Source organism: Dipodomys merriami, unplaced genomic scaffold (assembly GCF_024711535.1).
Source record: "Dipodomys merriami isolate MVZ:Mamm:240054 unplaced genomic scaffold, mDipMer1.0.p SCAF_20, whole genome shotgun sequence".
NCBI classification, from domain to species: domain Eukaryota; kingdom Metazoa; phylum Chordata; class Mammalia; order Rodentia; family Heteromyidae; genus Dipodomys; species Dipodomys merriami.
The window spans coordinates 31,098,705-31,117,646 of NW_027203382.1; the positions used below are offsets into that span (position 1 = coordinate 31,098,705).

At 39.7% G+C, this 18,942-nt stretch overlaps 1 protein-coding gene across 1 annotated transcript in view; it reads left to right on the forward strand.

Annotated features, from left to right (window-relative positions):
* LOC138833018 (synaptic vesicle glycoprotein 2C) overlaps positions 1-18,942 on the forward strand; it is a 144,412-nt gene that overhangs the window by 58,100 nt on the left and 67,370 nt on the right. The window contains exons 3-4 of the mRNA XM_070031375.1: positions 5,426-5,606; positions 16,062-16,213. Coding sequence (XP_069887476.1) covers positions 5,426-5,606; positions 16,062-16,213 — 333 coding nt within the window. The remainder of the gene's footprint in view (positions 1-5,425; positions 5,607-16,061; positions 16,214-18,942) is intronic.

The window sequence follows — 18,942 nt, forward strand, 5'->3', positions numbered from 1 at the left end:
AGCATCAATCAATTCAAAATATTTTTAATGTAAGAACTGAAACCATGAAACTATTATAGGAAGGAGTAGGTGAAACATTAGGACTCTTTGGCACAGGGAAGAACTTTCTGAGTAAAGATCCAGAAGCACAGCAAATCAAAAAAGACTTGATAAGTGGTACTGCATCAAACTAATGAGTTTCTGCATGGAAAAGGTCATAGCTAACAAGCTAAAAAGACAGCCTAGAGAATGGGAGAATATTTTGCCAGCTATCCATCAGAGAATGCCCTAATATCCATAATATACAGAAAGCTTAAAAAATTAAACCACTAAAGAATCAACAGCCCAAATAACAAATGACCTGATGAGCTAGAGAGAAGTAAAAATGTCCAATAGTCACATGAAGAAATGCCCAACACCTCTGGACATAAAGGAAATGCAAATCAAAACAACACTGAGATTCTGCCTCATCCCAGTTAGAATGGCCATTACCAAGAAAACTATTACACAAACTGGTGAGGGTATAGCCAAAAATGTGAATCCTAATACACTGTTGGAGGGAATGTAAACTTGTCCAACTGCTCTAGAAAATAGTATGGACATTCTCAAAAAAAAAAAAACTAAACACAGAATTACCCTGTGATCCAGTAATTCCACTTATAGGCATTTATCCAAAAATATTACAAACCAGGATACAGTAAAGTCACTAGCACAATCACCATAGCCAAGATATAGAATCAGCTTAGATGCCCTTCCATGGACAAATGGATCAAGAAAATGTGGTGTAGGAGCTGGGAATGAGACTTAGTGGTAGAGTGCTTGTCTAGCATTTGTGAAGCCCTGGGTTCAATTCCTCAGTACCACATAAACAGAAAAAGCCAGAAGTGGCTCTGTGGCTCTTAAGTGGTAGAATACTAACCTTGAGCAAAAGAAGCTCAGGGACATACCCAGGCCCTGAGTTCAATCCCCAGGATTATCAAAAAAGAAATTGTAATACACACACACACACACACACACACACACACACACACACACACACACACTGGAATTTTACTCATCTATCAGAAAGAATGATGGTCCATTTGTAAAGAAATGTAAAGACCTGAAAAAAAATTAAGTGAAGTTAGTCCAATTTAGAGAGACAAAGGTTTTATGTGTGGAAGACAGGAAGTTATAAGCTTATGCATTACGTCATATACTAGAGTATACAAATGTATTTACTGAACTATGGTAGATTCAAAGGGGAATTCAAGTAGTATGATTCCTTAGAAAAGCAAAGTCAAATTCAACAAAATAAACACCAGGAAGGGAGTACCTGAAAGGGGTAGGTAGGGTCATGGAGAGAGGGGAAGACAAATGAAGAGGAGAAGAAGGGGAGAATGCATTCAAGAATTCAGTGTATATCCTACAGAATTAAGAAGAGTGAGGGGAGGGGCAGAGAGGGAGGGATGGTTCCGAATGTCGAAAGGGATGACATTGATAAAGATGAATTGTATTCATACGTTGCTTTGTTAAATGGAAACTATTTTGTTCAACTATTTAAACATAATTAAAAATTTTTAAATACACCTTCTATTTACCCTTTTGAGCTCTCCAACTCATCCAGGAAGATCTTCCCTAACTCGTGTCTTTAAAATTAAAAATATCCTAGAGCCTGAACCTTCGTCCCTCAAACAAGAATAAGACAAATACAAGATTTTAAGTAAAAAAAGTATGAAAAACATACACGTGTAAAAGTATATTTTTTATTCAAGTGTGCACACACACAAATCATTTGGGAATCAGACTCAAGTAAAAATTCTGTCAGTAAGTTCCAAATGGACTTCAAACTCTTCAAGTCTGTGGAGCCATGTGGTCTAAAAGTTGCACTTTGAGAACTGAGGATCTGAAAGACCTGATTTCAAAGTCTTGAATCTCACAGTTTTAGTTCTCCCACTTTATCAAACAAAGAGTTTGAAATGAAGACCATTTTCAATTCTGTCCAACAAAAGCATCATAAGTCATGGAGAGTGGAAAAGGCTGGTGGGTGCCTACAGCACCTCTCTGGTCTGAGTCCTCAAGATACCTGATTACAACACACTGAAGACAATATGCAAACGTGAACACCAACAGGCAGGAAATACCATTTGAATCCTGACAGTCCCTGAGGATTACAGTTTCCTTCATCTTGTGCCTTTGCCAACATTCAAAGGTTTCACTTTAATTAGATCACGTGATCAACAAATGAACATGCTAATTGTAATGTGCTTGTTCAAATATGCTGTTATGGAGGCTTAATTCTTCCTATAACTTGCCCAGTGGAACAGTCTAATTACCAATACTAATTAGGCATAGTCACCGAAGATTATTATCCTTAGATCTTAGTCATAAAAGTGGAGATACAGCTTGATATTACACTTTTTTGTGATAAACATGTCTGCTGTTGAGGAATTTACTTCTATCTAGAAATGTCTAATTTTCAGATCACCCTCAGCGCCCCCTTCATGAAACCTTTCCAGAGGCCATATGGAATTAGCAGCCACCTCCCACCTTTTGCTCCTCTTTAGCCCTCCATGGGGATATGGCTCCTGGATGGGCTCAGGATTACTTCATTATATGCTTGTTTGTGTCCCTTACTGAATTCTGAGCTGCTTAACCATCCTGATGGGGCATAAAGAGAATGTGGGGAACTTAGAGCCCAGATGTGGAAACACCGCACTTAGCATTCATCTGTTCTGGTCACAGAACCTCAGATGGACATGGATGGTTCTGGCCCGGATGTTCCCTTCTAGCTTCCTTTCTGATAAACTACTCTCCCCAAATTATGAGTCTGAAAATCCAAATTCCTTAGGATAATCAGAGGAATGTGAGAAGCTGTGCGTGGCTTTCATCAAGGAAGTGGACAGGAAGGACCTGGATTAACTATGCCTGCCCCATATGATTGAAGTCAAGCTAACTCTCATATCGAGCTAGAAAGCCTATTTCCATAAACTGCTTCCTGATTGACATGTAATAGGTGTTTCCAAAGTAAGCTTAGTGGAAACAACAGTGGTAATATTCAAAATAACTAATTACAGGAATAGTCTGGAAATCAGAACAGCTCCTTCATAGCACGAGGCATTGCTCTGTGGCCCTAGGGCTTAACTTTTAGCTCTCAGATCAAGGAGAAACCCAGGAGGCCCCCACGGGAGTGTGCAGAGATGTGGGCCTGGGTCCCTCCAGTTGAGTGGCAGTGCTGGGACAGACACCCAGGTTCTTGTCAGAGAAACATCGCTTCTTTACTCTGCTTTGCCAACTTTCTGTCAGACCACCTGTATAATCTCACTGAGCCTCAGTTTCTTCCCACTTTGCAGGATTTTGGTGATAATTAAATGAACCCACGTGTGGTATATTCCTGGAAGAGTGCCTGGAATAAACAAATGCCCAGTCTGTATATATGGTACCAGGTGCTCTTGTTTACTACCATTAAAATACAGCAAGAGAAGCTGGATATGGTAGCACATGCTTATAATCTCAGCAGTTGGGACACTGAAGCAGGAGGATCAGCTTGGGCTACACAGGGAGACCCTGTCTCAAATAAATCAATAAGTAAATAAAGTAAGTAAGTAATGCAGACACTTGTCTCGGTACTGTAGTATAGTAATGATTGTGGGTTACATAAGAGAATGTGAGTTAGTGTTGCTGTCATGTGGCTTACTTCTGTGGAGGAGGAGAATAGCAGGATTTAAGGGGAATGGGGAAGCTTTGTTCCTGGACCTAAAGCTATAAGAAAGCCTTCCTTCCTTCCTTTAGATTTCAGTAGCTATATAAGCTACTCCTAATCTTTGGGAGCTAATTTTCTGATTTTTTAGCATTTTTAAAGACATGGACATTATTGTGATGAAGCTTAGCTATCCATGATCTTCTGAAAGGTATGAGTAAAAATCTTGAGCTTCTTAGCCTATGAATAAAAGAGCTGCTGTGTATGCATTTCCCTGGATGAATCTGTCTCCTTTGACAACTCCTTTGCACTGTGCTGATACATTCTTTAAACCATCATCTGGATAGGCATTGGGTCTCATGATATGCATATCTCTATTGAGAAGGATGATCTGAGTATAGTCAGTCCCATGATACAAAGAAAAGTAGGCCATGCAAACCCAGGCAAAGTAGCCACCCATCTCTGCAGTGCTCCCGTGCAACTCAAATCAGCTTGGTTTTGTCTTACTTTACAATTGCGTTCAACATTCACCATTCACTGTGGCTGTGTGTATTCAGCAATCAGTCATTGAGGTGAGGGTCCCAAGGCCTTACCAGAGTTTCCATTCTGAGCCTCATATTCACTCATTAACTGTGTGGTTAGCAAGCTAACTTGGGGTGGGAGTAGGGGTGAGTGTCTAATAGACTATTCCTCAAACGCATCTAAAGCAATAAATTAACTGATGGGTTATACCTTCTTACTTTAAGACCAAAGGATTTAGACAGACTGTGACTTTGAAAAGAGTGCTTCAGTGAAGCAAAGGGAAAAGGTAGAAATGGATGGAAGATGAGCTGGCAGCTTCTTGAATGCCTCATTCAGATATCACAAACTTCCCAGAACTGATTTTGTTATTTCCCTTTAGATAGCTGACAAACTCTTACAAATCCCTCTGAACTAGCATTTGTCACACCTAACATTTCATCCTGACAAAGATTTTAGACTGGGCTTACTGGGGTAGGAGAGTTCCTGGCATTTTAGAAGAAAATGTCCCTTAACAGTGACAGCGAGATGAGTGACCTCTACCTAACGCCTTGTTTTCTATTTGTTTCCCATAGGAACCAAAGCCAACTATGACAAACTTCCTAAACTCCTAAGTGTTCTCTGACGAGCAAAACTAGACACCCCCTACATTATCTTTAACTCTTTGTCAACTCTAAGTCCACCTTCCCCAGTTCTCAAGGAAAGATCAGGCCTTTCAAGGGTGACTAGAAAGAAAGAACCCACAGAATATTCTGGAGCGGTCTTTGGGGTCTGATCTCAGTTCATGGCATCTGCTTCAGGCAGGTACTCAAAGCAATCTGGGGTCCTCCTTTACCCAGGAGCCCTTGGCTTGGACTTCAATCTCAGCTTTGGCATAGTGCTACACTGGACACTCATACCAAACGTACTCCATTGAGTCAAGTTCCAGGATTCCTCTGTGAGAGATTTCTAATTCCTATCCACTGTCTACCCATCCCCACAGACTAAAATGGAAAAGTCCATATGCAAGCAATGGTGGAAGAAATAACTTCCCATCACCCTTTGCAATTGACCATGGAGGTCAAAGGCATCCAGCAAAGCTTCTTTCCAATTTGAAGCTGATTATTATATTCTGAAGGGTAGGTTTTTTAAGTGGGGATTTCCCCCATGCAAAACACCAGAGTGTATTTTGTTCCTTGTTCATTTGCTGTTACATGTGCCATTTGCTCCCAACTTCTGATGTGTTTCTTTGTTTTCTGTGTGTTGCAGGCAGCATAGTGTACCTCGGGATGATGGTGGGGGCGTTCTTCTGGGGAGGACTGGCAGACAAAGTGGGAAGGAAACAATCTCTTCTGATTTGCATGTCTGTCAACGGATTCTTTGCCTTCCTTTCTTCATTTGTCCAAGGTTATGGCTTCTTTCTCTTCTGTCGCTTACTTTCTGGATTCGGGTAAGGTTTTCTCTTTCATTTTTATAGTAATATATTTATTCATAATTGTGCATGTTCTTTGCTCTGGAAGATCTCATTACCAAGAAATGATCTCCTAACACATCTACTCTATTTTGGGGGTCTACTCTATTTTAGAAGCTATAATGTTGATTCTTGGAAATGTAATGGTCAACCATTAAGTTTGGGCAAGAAGTGAAACATGAAACATACTTCTTGCCTTGTGGCTCATGTGTTTTGTATTGACTGCTAGAAAGTTGGTATTATTTTAAGAAGAATGTTACTTCCAAGGCAGAGAACATGCATGCATGTATGTTTCTTTGAAGGCTTACATTAGAAAGTGCTTTACCTACTATGAACCCATTAAAAGTCTAAAGTATGTAGGTATAGTCTTAAGTCTAGGATTACAATGTCTCAAAATAACCATGATATTATTGATCTGTGTTACCTGTGTATATTTAACTAAGGAAGAAGCCTGCTTTTTGAGATGTAATAATATTTTCCACGGTAAATTCCTGATTTCTGTTGAATTAAAAGATACTGGGTTATTAGACAAAGATGGTGACATGAGAGCCAATGATGCCATTTTCTTTAAAAAGATGAAGCCCTTATTACTTCCCTGAGTCCACAGCTTAAGAAAACTCCTGATTACAGGAGTAGGGGAAATTTCATTTTAAAAAGGAAAATGATTTTCAAATATTAATGCTTGAGAATTTTTTCAAGGTATTGCTAGACATTATATTTTAAAAATTGAGCTGGGTGCAGGTGGTTTATACCTATAATTCTAGCTATTCAGAAGGCTGAGATCTGAGGATAACATTCATAGCAGGAAAGTCTGTAGGACTTCTATCCCCAATTAACTAACCAAGAGTGGTAATTAGAGCTGTGGTTCAAGTGATAGAGCACCAGCCTTGAGCCCAGACCCATTTCAACATTATTACAACTGAAGCCAGAAATTCGAATACTCAAGCTAGAGATCTTAAACAAAAGATCATGCTATACCTACATATTTAATCAGTTCCTTCCACCCACATCAGATGCAATTTTTAAACTGAGCACTGAACAGTGAAGGAAAGATATGATATGATGTTTCTTTGTGGGCCTGTAGTTCTCAAACCTCCAACAACCCCATACATTTGCTCTCCTTCTGCCTTTGAAATTTCTTTCTTTTTATAATTTTGAAGTTATTTATCAATTATTATTATCTTTTTTTTTTTGGGTCCGGTCATGGGGCCTGAACTCTGGGCCTGGGCACTGTCCCTCAGCTCTTCAGCTCAAGGCTAGCTCTCTACCACTTGAGCCACAGCGCCACTTCCGGCTTTTTTCTTTTTACTTATGTGGTGCTGAGGAATCGAACCCAGGGCCTCAGGCATGCGAGGCAAGCGCTCTACCACTGAGCCACCTTCCCAGCCCAATTATTATTATCTTTAAGTAGTTGTACAAAGGAGTTGCCATTTATTTTTTTTATTGTAAAAATACCATACAGAGGGGTTACAATTACATGGGCAAGGTAATGAGTACATTTCTTATCAAGCATTGTTGCCTCTTCCTTTGTTTTCCCTTCCCATCCCTTCCCATCTCTTCCCATCCTCCCCCCCACCCCCCACCCTCACACCCCCCCACCCCACCCCCATCCCACCCTCACCCCCTGCCCCGGGCCAAAGTTGTAAAGTTCGTTTTTTGATATAACCTCTTATACTCTCATTGTTGCAATGGATCCACCTGTAAGGAGTTGCCATTTAAGAAAGCAGTTTGTGAATATAATAAATCCTTGCTCTTGCCACCCCTAAGAGCACCTCAGTGGTGACTCCTACCACATGTCTGCCTGTTTCTTTCTCTCTTCCACTAGCCTGTCAATTCCAAAGGGCTGGAAATGCCTGTTGTGTTGATACAATTGGCCCTTGGAATCTGTGGGGCATTGGTTCCAGGACACCACATGGAGACAAAGTCTAGAGATATTCAAGTCCTTTATGCAGATAGCCTAATATTTACACATGATGTGCACACATCCTCTCCTATGCTTTAAATCATCTCTAGATTATTTCCAATACCTAATATTATATAACTGCTAAGGTTTTAAGTTATGAGAGAGAACTCTACTTACTCTGTAGGTTGTAAATAACAATCATATCATTTATAAGGAGATAATGATTTTAAAAAAGGCTGTACATTTGCAATTATGGACAACTTTTTAGAAAATTTTCAACCCATGGTTAATAGATCCAAGGATTTGGAATCTCTGGCTAGAAAGGGCACCTGTGATGTTTAATGGCCTGGGAGAAGATAGGCTAGTAAAAGACAGCAGTGAGAAGCCTGAGCCTGCAGACCTGCGGCCCCGGCTGGTTTTCTATGATGCTCCTGGAAGTGAAATAGGAAGCCTAGCAAACTCCTACTTGAACTCTGTAGATTCAGATCAAGTGATTGAAAACTAATGAGTCAAAACCAGAAAAGCATGACCCCTCCGTCAATTCCCAAGCCAGAGCCACTTTACAGACTCAGAACCCTTTGAATGAGAGGGAGATCACATCCCCATGAGAAAGAATGCCACTACACTGCCAAAAAAGATGATTCTGTTAATATTTTTCCAGCCTTCCCTAAAGGGATCAAAAGCCTTTTAACCAGGATGATGGTGCTTCAAGGGAAGTAAATCAGGCCTCTCAGAGCTTACTGGACACTGGCTCCAAACTGACATTAATTCCAAGAGACACAAAATGTCACTGTGGCCCACCAAATAGCATAAAGTCTTTTGGAAATCAGTGGCCAGTGATATTTTAGCTCAGGTGTGTCTCAAGTGGACCAGGAACTGAGCTACTGGCTCCATTGTGCTGAACTCCACTGTTCTGGAACACAGCATCAAGAGACTTGCCGAGTGGCTGACAGATACTTACTCCAGGAGAGCACCTGCCCCTCCATTCCACTCACAAAGAATTTTAGCACATGGAAAAGTTCTAGGTTGTCCAGCCCTTCTATTTGTGGTTTAGAATCAGAAATGACTCAGCTAGGAGTTACATTTTATTTAAATTCTCTTAACTTGCAACTCCATAGTAAAAAACAACAACTAAAATAAAACAACCTGAACATTGTGGAACCAAGGCTTGGATGTCTTGTTGGTGTTTTTGCTATAGCTCATCTAGTTGCTCTGCTAATAAAGCTCTCTTGGTAGCCCTGCACCATCTTCCCAGTTCTGCACAAAGGGGCCTGGAAGAAGGGCTTATTTGGGGCTTGTTTTAGATTGAGATTTCCCTGAATTTCATTGTTTCCAAATATGCTTTCCTTTTCATTTGTTTGTGGGGGGTTCTTTGTGTTTGTCTGTCATAGCAAGGTCTTTGTGTTTGTCTGTCATAGCAAGGTCTTAAGCATGTGATCTTCCTGCCTCAGTTCCCCAAATGCTGAGATTACAAGTGTGCTCCAGCACACTCAGCTTTGTGACTTTTCTCCTAACTCATCAAGTCATGAGAATGTCTTCTATGAAACATGAATGTCCAGCTGCCTTATTCATTCTGGGTGACTTTAAGTATTTATTCCATGCAAACACAGATTTCCTTGTCAGGGATACCAGTGCTGTGTGGGAATGAAGCACAGGTCCTCACCAATTACTCCTTTGTCTTTCACTTTCCTAAGTGAATCTTACACCAAGAGCAGACACATCCCTCCCTCTTTAGTTACAGCAAATTAGAAAGATGGGAAATGGACTTGGCACCACTGATTCATTTTCATCTGTCCCAGAATTAAATTATTTGTTTCCAGTCACTGTTAATTATGGGAATGATAATGCTTTGGATGCCAGGCAGTATCAGAATCAGGAACTGCTCACTGAGGACCTGGCATTGCTAAGCATGAAGGTCAGGAGGAAAACAGAAGAGCAACGGGAATTAAAATGAAATTTCTGTTCAGATTTGGTAGTGTGCATCTGTAGCTCCAGCTGCTCAGGAAGTGAAGGCTGGAGGATCAAGAGTTTGAGGCTGGCCTGGGCAGTTAGCAAGACCCTACGTTAGAAGTAAACTACAAGTGGAGGGCTGGAGTGTGACTATGAATGAAAGGAGTATAAAATAGTTTCTGTTGAGGTGAGAAACGGTGGAGAGATGAGAACAAAAGTAGAGGGGATTGGAGTTGTTGTTGTTTTTGTTGTTTGGGTTTTTTAAGGGGAGCAAAGCAGGGACACAGAAAAGGAGGGATAAAGGGTGAAAAAATGCAACCATGCTCTATTCAGCATATACTATGTGGGAAATGACCTATATAACTTGTGGGCAGGGATGGTGGGGGGAAACTGGGGGAAAGAGAAGGAAGGAATGACATTGTCCAAAAAAAGTAATGTACTCATTACCTGACATGAAATGGCCATCCCCCTGTCTGGGCAACACTATGGGAGGGCGAATGCATCTAAAGAAGTATTTTATACACATGTGTGAAAACAGAACAATGAAGTCTGTTGAAATTGTTTTTATAACAGGGAGAGAGAATGGAGGAAAATAGTAGGAGGGGTGAATTTGATTGAGACACATTGTATGCATATATGAAAACATCACAGTGGAGCCCCTTTGTACAATGACCATATCCTAATAAAAATGTAGTAAATAGATAAATATATGTGATAAAGAGGTAGCTCATCCACAAAAGTACAAAACAAGAGAACAAGAGCATTTGCCTAGTGTGTATGAGGCCCTGGGTTCAACTCTAGTACAGAAAGAAGGAGGGAAAGAATGAAGCTGGAAAAGAAGGAAGGAAGGAGCAAGGGAGGAAGGAAGGAAGGAAGGAAGGAAGGAAGGAAGGAAGGAAGGAAGGAAGGAAGGAAGGAAGGAAGGAAAAGAGGGAGGGAAAATAGGAGCAAATTATGTTTACAGAGCAATACATTTACAGATCAATAGTTTTTAAATAGCTGAAGGTTTCTACCAATTATTCTGCTTACACTTGACATAATATTGGGGGCATTAACTGCTTCCTGTATCAAGGAATATTTTTATTGTAACTTTGGAAATTAAGAACCAGTGCCACCCAAATCATAGGTCCTTTAGCATTACCAGTGGGCAGAGAAAATGTCCTGTCCTTGACTCATTGGTGAGTTCCATTCCTAGTGAGTGTGCTTCTCCTGATGGTTTCTGGGCCTTGCAATTAATGCAGCACCCTTGGTTTCTCTACCAACCCGACCTGTCCAGAAATGGTTAGCCTGTGCTCTTTTGTCTCAGCTCAGCACAATGTCCTCAGGAGTTGTGATAGCCTGTTTGCGCTCCTAAAACAGATGGTGATTTTTAAAAAATGGTCCACCTTTGGGCTGCTACTTTGATTTCTTATTTCTGGCTCCAATCAATTCATTAACACACAATGAATTGATTCTGAATTGCCATGTAATTCTCCTGACAGCTCAATGTCTTCCCTTCTTTCTGTTGATTCTGAGTAATAAAGGATATTTTTCGTGCAAGTTATTTGTAATTGTGATTCCTGACATAGAATAAACCACTCGCTATCCTTTGTATAAGCTCATAATACTTGTCCTAATAAAAGCTGCCAAGGTTGGATCTTGATGGATTTGGTTCTGTATTTATCACCTGTAAAAAGCCATGTGGATTTACAGTCACTACCTAACTTCCTCCGTAGTTATGTAAAATGTCCCACTTCCCAATAAAGATGGGTAATAAAATATGGAGGCAGAGGATTGTTTGATAATCACATAAAAAAATAAACTAGAATAAAATTATTCTGTGTTACATACTACTGGAGAATTAAAACAACCTCAGTACTAGTAGTCATTAGACATTCCATAATTTCTCCCTAGCATTATGGCATACCTCTAGCCATATTGAGGAAATTATTCTTTCTTTCTTTCTTTCTTTTTTTTTTTTTTTTTTGCCTTTTACCTCCTTCTAAACTTCCCTTTTCCTGAACAGGCAGTGTACGTGGCAGTTTTCCATTACTGTAATGAAATACTCGAAATGGTCAACTTAAGAAGAAAAGAGGTTTCTTTGGGTCCACAGTTTTGGAGATCTAAATGCATGGTTGTTGGCTCTCTTGCTTTAGGCCTGTGGTTCGGCATTGTATCATGGCAGGGAGGCTGTGGTAGGGCACGCTGCTCACCTCATGTCCTCTGAGAAGTGAAAAAAGAAAGGGTTCAGTTCCCAATGTGCTCTTCAAGGATGTACTCCCCGATTATCATTATCCCTCCCACCAACTTCCACCACCTCCCAAAAGCTCCAAAGACTGGGAGGGACCAGGCTTTGGGAAATTTATTCAAGCTAGGGCAGCCAGCATGAGGTGCAGAGCAAACAGAACCCACCAAGCTCCTAGGTCAGCTTTGTACAAACACTAATCTTCTCTGTCCTCCATTGCCTAGTGGGCTAATTTAATTTGACTATGTCTCACATTTCCCAACAGATGAGAAATTTCATCTTGGAAGCTGACTCATCCTTTGCACTACACAATATCCCACTCATGACTTCGTTTAGATTATTGAGGAAAATATGTAAATATAAACTGTGACCTTAATCTTAAAACTTACTTTTTTTAACTTTAGTTTTCCTGTATTTAATTTATTGTTTAAGTCGTGTTTACTATTTGTTAAAAATTCAATCCTAAACCAGGTAATCTCTGGATTATCTTTTTTTTTTTTTTGACAATATAGTTACTTCTTCCACATTGGGTGATATGTACATACCCACTCATTCATAATGGCCATACGTCACAACTATCATGTATGCCTCCTCTCAAATAAAAGAACCCAGATATAACATGCCCAACTTGAAAAGGTAAATTATTAGAGATGTAAATGAAAAAAATCAAATACCTATTTATAGAAGTTTCCTGATTCATCAAGCTCTATATACATCTAAGCCACATGACAAAATTAATTACTGCTTTCTAAAACTAATATTTTGTGAATATTTTACTCAAATTTCTTGAACATGTTTTTTCAAACAAGGTCTTTGGTGTCCTTAAGGACACATTTTGAGGCATCAACAATATTCTGTAGAACATATTTATGCATTTTTTCCATTTAAGTTGAAAATTTTAAAGTCACGTACATAGTAACTACTGAAAAAAATTCAAACCACAAAAATATTTAAAAAAATAAACTGTGAAGGGGCTGGGAAGGTAGTTCAGTGGTAGAACACTTGCCTTGCATGCCTGAGGCCCTGGGTTCGATTCCTCAGCACCACATAAGCAAAAAGAAAATAGCCGGAAGTTGCACTGTGCCTCAAGTTGTAGAGTGCTGGCTTTGAGCATAAAAAGGCTTAGGGACAATGTCCAGGCTTTCCAAACAAAAAAATAAACTGTGACAATTTACCAGATACCTACCAGTGAGTCAGTCACACACAGACTGCAGATGTATTTCAATAGGTAGTGTGTGTGTGTGTGTGTATGTGTACCTGTGTGTATATAAGGGGACATCCCAATTTGCTTTGTTTTAATATAAAACTTTAATAATGGTGTTAAAAACTTAAAATTGTTATTTATTAAAATTAGTATTACTTTCATTAAAATTATTTATTACCTTAATTCTGAAGTACCAAATACAATATTCAATGCCACTTTTTAAATCATTTTTGAATCTGAATAATTTTCCTTTATGTTATGAAATTTCAATGATTAATCCTTCCATACCACCTTTTATCAAGGATAATTAATATTTGACAATATTTTGACAGCTAATGAAATAGAATTAATATATGGTACTGAAAAAAATTCTTTATAAATCACTTTGTTTTGACTCTCCATTTATATTACTAGTCCATCAAAAGTTAACTTGAATCGGTTACTGGTGGCTCTTACATATAATCTTAGCTACTGCAGAGTCTAAGAACAGAAAAATGGTGGTTTGAGAAGAGAAATTCAGAAAGCCCCATGGCACCATACCCCGGTTCACTGGCATATGTTTATCATCTCAAGCTCTAGAGGAAGCTGAGATTGGGAAGACTGGGGTACCAGGCCAACCCAGGCAGAAGAGGCTTTGTCTTCACAAAGGGAAACTGGGTGCAGTGACACATACTTTGTCATCCCAGTGATGATGGAGAGCCTAAAATAGGTGTATCACAGCTAAGGTACCTCCCTGGACAGGAAGCAAGAATCTAGCCTTAAAATAACCAGTGAATGGCAGCATTGGTGATACAGCTCAATGGTATTGCAGCATTCTAGTAAGCATGAGGCCCTGAGTTCAAACCTTCAATTAACTTGAAACAGCAGCATGTACCTAAGCAGATTTCAATAGTAGCTGTTATTATGTAATAGATCCACTATTACATAATTCATAAGCTTTCCATATTTACTGGATTATAAAATATAAAAGATAAGCACTTTATGCCTTGCATTATGAATTTTAAAATATGGATACCTGACTCCCATTCTTAGCAGTCTTTGTATTTTGGCTAGAAGATTCTTTTAGGTGGGTTGCTGTCTTAGCCATCCCAGCCACTGTAGGATGTTTAGCCTTCTCCCTGGCCCCTACCTACGTGATGCCTTTAGCTCCTCCCTGAGTTATGCCAACCAAAATTATCTCCAAGCGCCACCAAACACTGTCAAGGGTGGGGCAGATGCAGGGAGCAGAAGGGTGTTGAAAACTCAACTTTATTGAAAAACTACTGACACGTGGACATGTGAGAACTTATATTGACACATTTAAAAAATCTCTTTATGTTGTTTCAGAAACTAACTTAATGCAAGAAACAATATCACCAACAAAAAAAGTGAGATGCATTAGCCTGTCTCATAAAATATTTAGATAGAATAACAGTAGGAAACTTCCTAAAATCAGTTAACTCTGGCGCTGTATTGTAGCAGTTGTTTTCTGCCCTGGATACTTCACTATAGAAAACAAGTTATTGTAAGCCAGGAGAGCCTTTGGCCTTCCCTCCTGTCCAGATATTTTTATCCATGATCAGGATAGCAGCTACATTTTTCCTGAAAGACACATAGGTACTTTGGAAGCTCCAGGAATGACCAATGGGATTTCACAGTGTCCTCTGACCAGTGTTAAGTTAACCCTCTCCATGATAAGGACCACTGGGACATCTGGGTAAGAGGTGACCACAGACACTAAGGTGGAAGGTCCACGGGAATTCTTTGGGAGCTGCCCTTCCATCCCAGTATCCTCAGCCTCTTGTGTGGTCTTAGTACTCAGGAAGTGTTGATTGACATACTTTTAAGTTATCAGAAGGCTCCACGATGGAGTAAACACATTTTACTCTTTGACATCAAATTTGTTTGAAATGTCATTTACATTTCAATGTAATGTGATTTATATTATAGAAATCTAACACAAATGAAGCAATAAGATACCTTTCAATGATATCACCAGAGGCTCTCTCTCTAACCTGCTATGTGGCTGTAAATTTTAAAAATATATAGACATATTTAAGAGTTCACATATGTTTGGAACAGATCTCGCTGAAGCTATGATGAAATCCAAAGCTCACCTCCCTAGAATGAACGGAATTTTGATTCTCTAGACCCTTGTTTCAGAACTCCTCACCTGAGTAGAGGTCACTCAGTGGATATGTTATCTCTGACCTCTAGTGGAAGGAAGCATTATAGCCCATTCTCTTGGTGTATACTTGATGGTGTCCAGATGATTTTCTCAATATCCTTGTGTTTGCACAAACTCAGCTGTGGTGTTCATTGGATGAGACCAGAGCCCATCTAAGAAGTTGCCCTGTTGATTGTGTGTTTGTCAACGTATTAGCCTGACAGGGCTGCAGGACCAGCTGTGCTGGGGTAGCAATGGGTACGGGTTGCAGATGGTCCCCTGTGGGTATTTGCAGCTAGGTTCAAAGTTCTTACCTCATGGGCAGAACATAGTACAGTCTCTCTCTTTTTAAATGAGCTAGTTAGAATATTCAGTAGATACCACCATATTATATATTCACTTATTTTTATTTTATTTATTTTATTATATATATATATATATTTTTTTTTTACAGTCCTGGAATTTGAACTCAAGGTCATATGCTTACTTAGTTTGCTTGCTAGACTGGTGCTCTACCACTTGAACTTGGTCTCCAGCCCTGGTTTTTACTAGTTATTTTGGAGACACATTTGCTTTGTGAACTTTTCTTCCTGCTTTGAACCACATTCTTGCAAGTGTCAACCTGCAAGAATGAATTACAGATGTGATCCACCACTAATTACATCACTCAATTCTTGTAACTTTTTATAAATAACATACTATCCTGAGTAGAAAACTCATTTGACTCTCAAGCTAAACTGTGAACCACACAAGTAGGGCTCCATTACCACCATTTAACCATACTCACTAATTGTAGGTTTGAGGTTTTTGCAGGGAGGAGAAAAATGGCACCTAATATTAAACATTGAGACTACACTATTAAAATTATAAAATGATAGAAGAGCCTCATTCTTTCCTATGCTGCGTGGTGACAGGAATGTTTCGCTGTAGTTTGTTTTGGATTGCCCTTTGCTTCTCACATAAACTGTCCAGATCCCAACTTCATGTGTTCTCTGTGTCTCTCACAGGATTGGAGGAGCCATTCCCACAGTCTTCTCCTACTTTGCTGAAGTGCTGGCCCGGGAGAAACGGGGCGAGCATCTCAGCTGGCTCTGCATGTTCTGGATGATCGGTGGCATCTATGCTTCTGCCATGGCCTGGGCCATCATCCCACATTATGGTAAGGAGCTAGCCTTGCACCAGCCAGGGGATATCTGGTTTTGATTTAGTTTTCACATCCACCTCCACTTTCCTCTCTTCCGCGTGCTGTCTTAATGACAACTCTGTGCTCACCATGTTTCTCATTTGCGAGTACCAAAAGGATTTACTTTGTGTATAAACATCTGTGTAAAGCAAGAGAATGTCAGCTGGTCCTTTATGTATAGAACCTTCTTTTATATATATATATATGTGTGTGTAAGAGGAAAAGTCCTTTACTGTATACTCTTACAACTCTCCTGGTTGCCCAAATGCATGAGAATGTTTTCCCCCACCAACCAGGTCTTGAACTTCACTCAGTTCCAACACTATCTGTTTGAATTTAAAGTCCTGTCCTGCAGATTAAAGATGCAAATCCACAGGACTATACCCCTTTACATGCAAATTCCAAGCCCAAACCTCTGGAACTTCTGACTGACCAGCAATGAAGTTGATCTTCCCATAGTCCTTGCCTCCTCTTTGAGCTCCATCATTTGCTAGAATGGTTCACAAATCTCAGGGAACCTCTGCACTTGAATTTTCCAGTTTATTTTCAAGACTATCACAAAGATGCAGATGAGCAGTCAGATGAAGATGTACCTAGGGTGAGGTGACCTCTTGTCTCTCATTTTAATGTCTTGCTTGTTTGGCTGGTGCTTTACCACTTGAACCATGCCTCTAGCCCCTTTTGTTCACTTTAGTAAACATTAGAATTGACTAAAAGACAAAGAAAAACCAAAGGAGGCATGGACAAAGTAGTTTATTTTATATCCCATAAGACTTGGGAAATTGCAAGACTGGTGTGAGAGCTCACAATGGAGAACCCTAGATCCTCTGCCCACACACTCTAACAAGTAGGCCAATAGGCAGGAATGCCCAAAATACAAAGGAGGTATAAGGATATGCCTTAAAGGCTACCCAAATCCATTTATATCTCATTGAGGAGAACTTTAACCCACGACCAGCAAAGAGGGGTAAGTTGGGCTAGAATGGAAGACACAATTACTGTCTATGCTGCCATATCTCACTCTACCTCTGGAGAATCTATTAAAAATATATTTCATAATCCATTTCAATTCACCCTCTGTATTAATTAGTTTGGGAATAAAAATAACAGAAAATAGGTCTGGTTCACTTCACTAGAACAGGAATTTTTTAAAAGCTATTGGGCAGCTCACAGAATGGTTGGGAAGGCCTCAGTAGCACCAACAATAATAATAATAATGATTTTGAAAAATGGATGACAATGGATGGTGAGGATACAGAGGAAATGCATATTTCATGGGTGGCTGAGGGAACACAAAACAATGCAGCTACTATGGAAAATACGTCAGCAGTGTCTTAAAGTTGAAATATACACCTAACATCACCCAGCAGCTGCACTGCTGGGAAGAAATGGAAATGTATGTTCATCTGAAAACTTACTCACGATTCTTCAAAACACCTTTTATGGTAATTGCCGAAAACTACAAACTTAAATGGCCTTAATACAATAGAATGCTACTACCAATGAAAAGAAAGAAATAAACAATTCAATAATGTGTGAGCCTTTAGGATATATTTCTGAGTGCAAAATCTAATTTCAAAGGATTATTTATATGACATTTGAGGAATGGAAATATACGAGATGGAGAACAAGTTAAGGGTTACCAGGGCAGCATGGTGGTCAGGGGAAGGGCATGCCTGTGGCTATAAAGGAGTCACATGGGGAAGTTCTTGGTAGGCTACATCACTACATAGGTGATAAAGTAACGTAGGACTGTATATGGTTGGCCCTTTGTCCTCATGGGTTCCACATTTATGGATTGATCAAGTATGGACCAAAAACATTTGGGAAAATGCACCTGCACTTCACATCTACAGATATTCTTCTTTTTTGAGGGGGGAAGTCCGGTCGTGGGACCTGAACTCTGGGCCTAGGTGCTGTCACTCAGCTCTTCACCTCAAGGCTAGCACTCTACCACCTGAGCCACAGCGCCACTTCCAGCTGTTTTTTCTGCTTATGTGGTGCTAAGGAATCGAACCCAGGGCCTCATGCATACAAGGCAAGCACTCTACCACTGAGCCACCTTCCCAGCCCATACAGATATTATTCTAAACATTTACCTAAATAGTATGACATTACAACTACTTACATAATATCTGCACTGTATTAGGAGTTCTAAGTAATCTAGAGGTGATTTAAAGTACTCAGGAGGGCACCTGCGGGCTATGTGCAAATACTAAGCTAAGGGCTTAATCATCCACAGGTTTTTGTATCCAAAGGGGCTTATGGAACAAATCCTCTGCAGATATAGTTTTATACCTGTGCTAATATCGCATGGTACTTTCCTACTTTCAAATTTGTGCTATGGTTCTATAAAATTAGCCATTGAGGGAAACTTGGTCACCTGTACATGGGATTTCTCTTTGCAACTTCACATGAATTTATGATTATTTCAAAATTGAAAGTATAAATAAACTTTGAGCAATACACTTTGGAATATAATTTTCCATATATTCTATCACTTATTCTAACAATCTTGAGAAACAGCAATAGTGTTATTACCTTTTTTTTTTTTAAGGGAGTACTTGTTGCATAGAAAAATTGTCATTTCTCAGCCAGGTACCAATGGTTCACACCTCTAATCTGAGTTAGTCAGGAGGCTGAGTTCTGGGGATTAAGGTTTAAAGCCAGCCTGGGCAGATTGTTATCTCTGACCAGCAAAAAAA